At 48.9% G+C, this 10183-nt stretch overlaps 1 protein-coding gene across 1 annotated transcript in view; it reads left to right on the top strand.

The window, feature by feature from the left end:
- LOC125307784 (rho guanine nucleotide exchange factor 26-like) overlaps window positions 1-10157 on the top strand; it is a 31532-nt gene extending 21375 nt beyond the window's left edge. Inside the window, 4 exon segments of the mRNA XM_048263846.1 lie at window positions 3287-3496; window positions 7849-7919; window positions 8172-8276; window positions 8900-10157. Coding sequence (XP_048119803.1) covers window positions 3287-3496; window positions 7849-7919; window positions 8172-8276; window positions 8900-9042 — 529 coding nt within the window. The 3' untranslated portion in view covers window positions 9043-10157.
- Window positions 10158-10183: the final 26 nt, after the last annotated feature.

Below are 10183 nucleotides of genomic sequence, written 5' to 3'. Positions count from 1 at the left end.
GTGGCTTCAGAGACCGATGTTTGCGTCTTTCTCGCTGGTGTTTTGACTGTACTCTGAAAACTTGACTCTTATTGAACTGCACATGAAAACAGCTTTGCTCCACATGCCTGGCGTATGTGGTTGGACTTCCTTTGCTTTCATATCTGTGTTGCACAATATGGGCCTCCATATTCTCCGGCACTGGAAGTCTGTTTTTCCTCTCCCGAATTTCAAGAACATTCGGTATTCCTTAGAAAAGAATGTCTTCCTGGAAACAATGTGGTTTTCATCTGGTAGAATCTAGGCATCTGTGTGTGTGTGTGTGTGTGTGTGTGTGTGTCAGTGTGTGTGTGTGTGTGTGTCTGTGTGTGTGTGTGTGTGTGTGTGTGTGTGTGTGTGTGTGTGTGTGTGTGTGTGTGTGTGTGTGTGTCTGTGAGATGCATTGCTGATGTGAGTCCTGATACTCTCTGCTCTCCAGACCTCGTGAGCACAGGAGAGCAGGGAGGTGTCACGCTACTGTGTCTGGCCTGACGGGGAGAAAAACAGCGTCGTGCGCACCTCCTTCATTCCTCCCCTCCATCTATCCCTTCATCTCCCCTCCCTCTCTTCCTCCCTCTCTCCCTCCCTCCCTCCCTCTCTGTCCCTCGTGCTATATTTTCCCACTATCCAGAACAGTTATGTAACTCCCAGTTCGCCACCAGCTGGCTGCCATTCATTTTTTTCTCCCTCTCCTCTTCCTGGTGTTCAGCTCAGCAGCGTTGTTATTGCTGCAAGAGAGAGAGAGAGAGAGAGAGAGAGAGAGCGTTGAGACATACATCCCCCTCTCCTCCTGGCTCCCCATTTGTTGCCTGTGCTGCTGTAGCAGTGTGTGTGTGTGTGTGTGAGAGAGATCCACACAGATAGCCGAGCCTTTGTCTGCTCACTCACTGGGACGTGCAGTCGTGGAGCACAAAGTCGCTCTCAGCCATGTCGAGATGAGAAACCGAGAAGTGGCCAGTTGGCTACAAAACAGAAACACTTCACAGTTCATAGTCCCCACAGCTGTCAGGATGTCAGTGGCTCTGCACCAAGAAGTGATTGTGTGATTTTCCTTGTAATTACAACTTTGTTTCATTATTCACACCACTGTGTATTTCCCTTGGCTACTTGTTGTTACTGCGTTGTGGCTCCTAGTGCACTGGCAGATTAGGTGTGGGTGTGTGTTGGAGTCTAAAGGGTGTCTAGGGAGGGGATGCTGCTGAGGACCTGGCTGATGACGTGTGTGAGGCGTGGAGGAGGAGAAGGCCTCTGTTATCTCACAAGGGCTGGAACTCTGGGGACAGCATGTTTCTCATTCCAGCATCTACATGCCTATGTGTGTGTGTGTGTGTGTGTGTGTGTGTGTGTGTGTGTGTGTGGGTGTGTGTGTGTGGGTCTGTCTGTGTGTCTGTGTGTGTGTGTGTGTGTGTGTGTGGGTGTGTGTGTGTGGGTCTGTCTGTGTGTGTGTGTGTGTGTGTGTGTGTGTGTGTGTGTGTGTGTGTGTGTGTGTGTGTGTGTGTGTGTGTGTGTGTGTGTGTGGGTGGATGTATTTGTGTGTTGATTGTGGATGTACTAGAGGATGTTGCATCCTCATTGCCCGGTACATCTACTGAAGAGGATGCCAGGACAACTCCAGTCACATCAGATGAGAGGCTGATTGGAACGCCAAGTACTAACAGATCCCTCCCAGAGCCCTTATCAGAAAACAGAAGCAATGGAGGGTTGAGGGCAGATTGTGTGTGTGTGTTTGTGTTTGATAGAGAACACATGGCAGAATATAATTGGCAGTAAACTGTGGTTCCTGCAGAGCACAAGGGTAGATGGAGGGGACAGTTAAAATTAGTTGAGTGCCACTCCACTGTGCCCTCCATCAGGTGGCATCCAGCCCTGGGCACAGAGCGCAGGGGGCAGCAGATGGCATGTCTCGCCTGCCTGCACGCGTGACGGTCTGTTGGGCTCATCTGAAAAGATGGGCATCTGCCTCGTATTTATAGGCTCGGGCTGATTTATGCATCGGTCCTCTGCTGATCTGACTTGTCATGCTCGCTTGCGTGAAAGGTAGCTGGACGCGTTAGAGATTTATGTGGAGAGGGTCTCGCCAAGGGCTTCTGGCCTCACGCATGTCCACTCAGGGGTGGAGAGGGAGTGTGTGTGTGTGCTCATTTGTTCCCCACGGCAGGCCGTTTCCTGGAGCACGGGAAGGCTCGCTCCCCTGGGTGGTCTGTCCGTGGGCAGCCGCTGGTGCGGGTCAGTTCTGCGGCAGCTCGTTTGATTTCATGCAGCACTCCAAAGCAGTCCCGTGCCCCTAGGCCTTTTTTCCCTCTTGGCGAGTCGTGAGCGGATTTATTTCTGTTCCCGTCTGTTCCGTTTCTCTCCCTCCCTCTCTCTCTCTCTCTCTCTCTCTCTCTCTCTCTCTCTTTCGTTTTTCCTTTCCTCCCCCTTTTTCTTCTCTTCTCCATGAAATTCAAATCGCATTCCAGGCATGTCTGACATTCTGTCCCCGGGACATTTTGGGAATGTGATGTTGAGGCTTTAAGGGTAGTTGGTACTGAGTTGCCTTTTCTGTCTCCCCCTCCCTGTCTGGTGTGTGTCGCCCCACTGCACACCACAGTCCTCACACAGATTAGACATCACACTGGACCGGAGTAGTGTCCGCTCACTGGGGCAGCTACCAGATTTATGTAACCCCCCCCCCACACACACACACACCCCTGGAATGCGTTACGCGAGTGTGCCCTGACAACCGTGTGATTGAGAAAGATGGCTGAGGCTGATGTGTTCCAGGTGACCCCCTCAGTCAAACCCAAACGCCCCTCTGTGGCATTGCATGTGTGTGTGTGTGTGTGTGCTTGTGCGTGTGTGTGTGCGTGTGTGCGTTTGCACGCGAGCACGTGGGTGCACATGTTTTGCTTGTGTGTGCCCTTGCTGTGGTAGTCCCCAGCCTGCAGTGGCCAGACTACTGTGGAGCCCCTCTCAGGTACTCTATGTGATCGTGTGGAGGAGGTGGTGTTGAGTTCAGGTCCCAGTTGGCCTGCCGAGACCTTGGCCCTGCAGTGGGCTTCTTAAGCTGGCATTCCACCGAAGCCAATGACTTCCAGATGGACCTGAAGTCTCGCTGCCTGTAGAGAGGGTTAGTCGGATGAATGAAAGAGAAGTCAAAGGGCCAGGTCCTCATGGGTAATGTAGGCATAATGGTCTGACCTCAGGGTCAGTGTGAAGTTCATGAAGCAATTGACCTTTGACCTTTTTTCTTCCTTTGTCTCCTTGTGTGTCCTCTGTCTGGTCTCAGTGAGGAGAGTTACACAGTGATCGACTACGCTCTGCGCGACCAGATCTGGGTGGGGCCGTGTCAGGCCGAGGACCTCAACCTGTCACCGGTGCGGACCACTGCCAGCATGCTGACCTCACGCCAGGGCCCAGCCAATCATCTCTTCCGCCTCCAATTTAGCAGCAACCACTCAGGAGACAAAGTGCCCATGGTCCTTGGGGTCGAGCAATTGTAAGTTGACCTTTACACACACACACACATACACATACACACACACATAGACACACACACACACATAGACACACACACACACACACACACACACACACACACACACACACACACACACACACACACACACACACATAAAGATCTATAAGTACAGGTCAGCAGTACTACGCCTCTGATGTTGAAGGTTTCTTGAGTAGCAAAAAGAAAGAATTGAATTAGAATGCTCTACAAGGTACTCCTTTAATCCAGAGTAGGAGAAAGGTGTAGGGATTATGATGGTGGTACTCGTAATCTGCACCAACATCCAAACACTTTAGCAACAGGGTGAACAAACTACTAAAAACGTAATGGCAAAAATGACAGCTCATCAGGGGCAGTTATTTCTCCTAAGCTGTATGCACATTTACTCTGCAAGAATCCAGTGACTCAACTTCAACTTTTTAATCTAAGTTCAGCTATTTTATCTCGCAGTGAGTTATTTCTGAGGGTAAAATTCACTGACTCCAGGCTGGAACCCAGACCAACTGAGAATGTCCAGCCGGGAAATGACTTTATTCAGACCTAATGTGTCCAAAGTGGAACATTGGGTCCTGCCTGTGGTCAAAACACATTCTCTCTCTAATGCAGTAATGCTACGGGACAAAGCAGTGCCCGGCTGTTTGTCTGCTGGCGCAGGCATGTGTAGAGACGTGGCCAGGCCGTCTGCAGCTGTCTTATACACTTAATCACACACACACACACACACACACACACACACACACACACACACACACACACACACACACACACACACACACACACACACACAGGTCTCTGGAGATTTGGGGTGGCATGCAATGAGTAGATGAAGAGGCTGCTATCTAGGTGCTCTGTGGGGATGTGATGTGTCTGATTAGTGACGTCTGGATTGGAGCTGGCTTTGATTATGGAACTTCAAACAGAGATGCTTGTCAAGCAAGCAAGCTCGAGCGCAATGCTCCGTCCTTTCTCCACTCGACAGCCGACAAGTTCTCCCGCATTTTCAGGTTCTCTTGTTCTGGCCGCCGGTCTCTCTGTTAGAGTTCTGTTCTCAGGCCTTTGGAACATGAGACACCATTAGACATTAGTCAGTCCGTCTCTCTGGCAGAGCAGGCTGTTGGCCGTTGGCCTGACCCCCATGAGCAGACACGCGTGATGAATGCAGCACTGTAGTGTAATGGTGCTGGAAAGTCCCCCCCGTGCCCCTGATAAAAGCGTGGGATTGGGGGCCCCCTGTTGTGATGTCACTGGGGCGTCTGGGGTCTGAGTGGCACTGGTCGGCTCAGCCGGCTCCGCTCCGGGGCTGGGGAAGGGGAGAGCGTCGAGCGTGAATGCCCTGGTTGCTAGGAAGCAGGCCATTGTTCCCAGGGCTGGTTCCCACAATGCCTCCAACCACTGCCTCCGCTCGGAGCAGCCCCCCTCACCGCGCCCACCCTGCCCTCCTTCCAGCGCTCCCAGCCTCCGAGCTGCCGCAGGGCCGTGGGTGTAAACAGGATATCAACAACAACACACAGAGTTCAGATGGTGCCTGGGCGTGGAGGAAAAATAGTCTGGTGTTTGTGCAGCTCACAAACAAAACACCTGGCAAAGGGCGCTCCAAAGTCTGCACCTTGTGTTTTTGTTCCAAATGAGGGCTCATGTGGTGCAGCTGATGGTGTTGCTGCTGAAGTGAAAGGCGTATGACTCTTTGGTGGAGCTTTTCTCTGAAACGCTCTGACACGCATCACAGGATGATAAAGGAATGACATGTTCCACAGGGACTTGCTGGAACATAATAGGTACCGACAGCCAGCTTATGTTCCAGGTAATTGTGTTTTGCGTGGGCGTGAGCTTAAGTCCTTTCTCTCAGTGCATTTTTGTGTAAACCCACTCTCACCACTTCCTCAGGCTCCCAGTGAAATACTTGACTGTGTGCTGTGTGGTATGGCTCAAGGGCTGGGCCATCCCATGTATTTGAATAGTGTGTGGTGGAGGCGTGTGGGAGCCTGTTCTGGAGACATGAGGTGGGACCAGTTCTCACTGAGGGTCGGGGGGCTGCTGGGAGTCGTGACAACTCGGCCCTGTCACGCTAGAAAGAGTCTGGTCCTGCCAAACCTGTAGACAGACTGTAGATACTGCCTGAAGCCTGCGATACCAGATTTAGATCATTCCAAGCGTGACGTACGAAAGTTGTACAAAGGGTGTAAGATAATCTGACGAGATAGTGTAGCACCAAGATTATGCCCTTTCCCAGAAGGAAAAGTATTACATCACAACACATAATCATTTTGTGTCTTTTTCGTGTATGTAACATTCTTTATGCTTTCTACAAAGAATTATGTGTTCTGTTCTTCATGGGCTGAAAATATACTAAAAACTAATTTACTTATTTACTTATTTTGACTTAGCAATGCTCCGGTTTACCGAGAACATTCTGTGTGTCTTGTTCACTCACTCCCTCACTCCCATTCACTAGCCACACACACACACACACACACACACACACACACACATACACACACATACACACACATACACACACACATACACACAGCTGTCTCTGCCTCTAAATATTTGTGTTCCATTCCATGCATAACCCTGGTCTTTGCATCTGCACATGTGTGTGACTGTTGGTGAGTGGGCCTATGCATGGATGTGTGGCTATGGTTAATGGTAATGTTAGTGAAAGCTCAGCTGGCATGCTGAATCGTGGGAACACTACCTGTGTCTGTCCAAATGGCACATTCAGGAATGGACAGGGTGCCTTTTGGACATTAAGCAAAGCACATGACCTTCACAAACCTACAGACACTTTCCCACAGCTGAGGCACGAGGCTGGAATTGATTATCCTTTCTCCTGACTACAGAATTAATGTTGGTGTACTCTGGTGACAGATTAGAGTTTAGTCATACAGTGGAGTGTTGAAACAGATTGATGGTCCAGGGGTATTAGTGCTTTATCCTGCCGTATTTGTGCCGTCAGTTCAGGTGTCTGCCTGATACAGTATTTGGCTGCAGAAGTGCATGAAAAATCATACTCCACAGTTAGACTTTTATTTGCCATCTGCCATTCATGACCTGAATGGCTGTGTCCTATATTTGTCATGATTACAAAGGTGTTTGGCCCTTCATCAGCGCTCTGGTGTCTGCAGAACTGTATATAAAACACATCATGCCACATACAGGAGGGAGAACCCTTTTCAGGTCAACAGTGACACGTCATAATTGCTTTACAATCTGGTTCATACAAAGACGAGGAAACAAGTCGTTATTTAGAGAATCCATTTGCAGCTCATTATCCATTGTATATGTGTAATAGCGTTAGCAGAGTGCTGACCTTGTTCGCTGGCCTGGGCTTGAGCTAGGAGATCGGGGGGGCTGCATGATGCTGCATTGAGTCACAGAGATTCTTAGAGGTTCCTCTGTAGCGCAGGCAACTCGTTAAAATTCCTCACAGGACATTTCTCCTGGCCGCGGAGCGTGATTGTCCTGCACGGCTCAGCGCCGTCGGCTCTCAAGGCTGGGTGAGTCATCAGAGGGATGATGCCCACTTCTGCATTACCTACACAGTCTGGTGCTGTGTCTCCTCATTAATGTCATTCATTCACTGGCATTCTGCTTTGGTTTTGATGAAAAAACATGCAAAGAATTACTGCAGATATTACAGGAGAAGAAATGATCTGAAAAACATGCCCCTCTTTTAGACTTTTGGGATGTACAGTATAGTGCCAGCCACAGGCTACCTGAGCAAAATGCAACATTTTTTGCCCTGCATTTTCATTCTATAGTGGTCTCTCTCTCACTCACTGTCTGTCTCATTTCTTACCATGGCAGCCTGTCCCTGTCCCTGGCTTTTCTCAGAACAGTCTGGCGCAGTATCTTTCCCGGCATCAACCATGTCATCAGTCGATTAGAGAATAGAGACTAGAGAGCTACCTGTGCCTCTTTTCATCCACGCTGTCTATTTTCTCTGCTCTTTCTCTTTCTCTCTCTCTCTCTCCCCTCCCTTTTCTCAGTCCCTTTATGGAAGTAGAGAGTTGTTCTCTTGCTCATGCTTGGGCAGAACAAAGGGGAATTCACAGAACAGAACAGAGAAGCTTTTGCTTTCACCCATGAAAGCTCTGCGTTACCAGTTTCAGGTTGCCCAATGTAACCCTACCTGCAGTATCACCTTGACTGGCTGCCAAGACATTGAAGACTTGTCTATAAATGGCGGGAATTAAGAGGAGGTCAGAGAAAGAAAAACAGCAGTGAGATAAAGGAGACTAAAGCAAGTGTATAGCGGTGACCCATGTCATCATTTGCATCTGGTGTGTGTGTGCGCTGTGCTCTGATTGGTGTGTTTGTCTTCACAGGAATGAGCGCGCTCGGTGGATTAGCGCCCTTGGCCTCCCCAACAGTGACAAGAATAACACCGACAGAACGAGTAAGTTCAGCACACAGGGCCACTGCACCACCTAGTGGTCATATGTATTATCACATCACATCACATCACGTAGCAGCTCAGGAAGCTCAAAGAGAGACTTAATGATGCATGCAAAAAAACATACAAGATGTATAGATTCTTGGCTTTGATTGATAAATCATAAGTAAGTTGTTACACATTTCCCGTCGCTTCAAGTGCAATCTGCAGCTATGATAAATAAGTAAATAACTCTGCTGAATTGTCCATTGGCAGACTTGGTGCAGATGGAGGTGACCAGGACGTACACGGCCAGACAGCCGGACGAGCTCTCGCTCCAGGTGGCAGAGGTGGTGCTGGTGTCGCAGATGGTGGATGATGGTCAGTAAAACAGCCATTCACTCTCTCCTATTTTAATTCTGTCCCCCTCTCCCCTCCATCACTGTTTCCCCTGATAATTTCTGTCATAACCTTCCACAGCACTATCCACAGTCCTTGTTTTTCTCGTTTGTTTTTTCTTGTCCTTTGATCTTCTGTCCTGAGCACCAGAGCAAAGGGAATAGTGCACGGTAGTGAAAAGGTTCTGCTGTTGTGATTGGTCAGATGTCTGTACTGTGGCAGGGTGTGGACCCCAGGAGGGTTGGCCTGCCACATTTGATGTGAAAAGGGCATTCCCAGGATAGCGCATCAAATGCCTCCAGAATCCGCTGGCAGACATTAAACTTACAGCAGTCAGCAGTCAGCTGAAAGTTTGATGTTGTACACCTTTGAAGCTGGGAAAGTCTTTGTGTGCATTCTGGAGCACTTGCAATTCATTTCCAACTGTGTTAAATATTTGACTAGCTAGAAGCAGAAAAAATAAAGTATGTTATCTGTATCAAGAAAAGTGGTAAGTCTTGGAGCCTTTTGCAAAGCATACTGCATAGGAAAAGACATCGTTTGCGAGCCTGTATTATGCACCGTGTTGAAACCCTGACAAGCGTCTCCATGTGCTCCTGTTGCAGGCTGGCACGAGGGCGAGCGCCTCCGGGACGGCGAGAGGGGCTGGTTCCTGGCCGAGTGCGCCGAGCGCATCACCTGCCAGGCCACCATCGAGAGGAACTGGCAAAGGATGGACCGTCTGCAGGGGCTGGAGACCAACGTGTGAGCTGACCTCCAGAGGACACGCCCACTAAATACACACAAAGACTGGAGCTTCTCTATGAACTAATGGAGGCGTCATTGGCCAGGAGCTACTGTGGGACAGCTGTGATGCCACAGCCCAGCACACATTAAGAAGTGAGGCTTTTGAAAGGACCTTGAGAACCAGAGAACTCAGTGCTTCTAAACGGAGCTTAAGCAGAGCCAAAACTGCAGGCTCTTTGATGGGGCCCATATAACCATTAAAGATTATGGTGGAGTGAGAGAGGGGGGGGGGGGGCTGAGCAAGGGCAAATGACGATGTGTTTTAACTACCGAGTGCCTCTCATTTCCCTTTGTAAATACATACCCAGCCTCAAACTTCCAGAGGAGTGCCAAAGGATGGTGCAATTTCTTCACAGCAAAGGAAATGTATTAAACCAAACCAGCTGCCACAGTGGCACTTGATTTCCCCAGTCCCAGTTGATTGTACAGTGTGATAGAGATCTATCTCCAGAGACTTGCTTCTCCCCACTTTCTGTGATGTTGGAACCAGCAGCTTCATTCGTCAGCCTGTCTGTTACAGCTGAGAAGTAATATCACACAACTGCCCCGCAGTGACCTGGAGCTGTCAGTGGGAGGGTTCAGGGACTGACTACGTGGACCTTTTACGATCCCGGAACTGGAAGACAATAAGGAAGTGGATAGTTTATGAGACGGACTCAAGGGCATGTGGAAGGAAATGTCTCAGCTATTGTGATGATGTGAAGTGGCTGAGCGTCTGAAAGAATGTAGAAAGACTGACTAGATGAGCGTAGTCTTGGACAATAATAATGTAATGGCATTCTTACCCAGTCTGAAGCTTTATGTATTTGCACTCAGGGACATATAATGCATACAAGACTTATGCTTAACAGCATTGTACAAAAATGAAATCTATAAATCTTTAAATCTGAAATGTTTTTAGAATTCTAGAAGATTGTATATTGCGTATAGACATGCTCCTTCATAGCTTTTTATTTGTATTACTTGTGAACATAAGGAATGTAATTACCAATGTTGTTGTGTCTCCACTTAGCCTAATTCACTCTTAACTGTATATTTGTCTGTGAAAATACTTGTATTAAACCAGCTTTACTCATACTAGTGGGCATATTAATTGAGAGTTA

The sequence above is a fragment of the Alosa alosa genome, chromosome 15 (genome assembly GCF_017589495.1).
Source record: "Alosa alosa isolate M-15738 ecotype Scorff River chromosome 15, AALO_Geno_1.1, whole genome shotgun sequence".
Classification (NCBI taxonomy): Eukaryota; Metazoa; Chordata; class Actinopteri; order Clupeiformes; family Clupeidae; genus Alosa; species Alosa alosa.
Note: the sequence above shows the minus strand (reverse complement) of the source record. Positions and strands in the feature narration are given on the sequence as shown.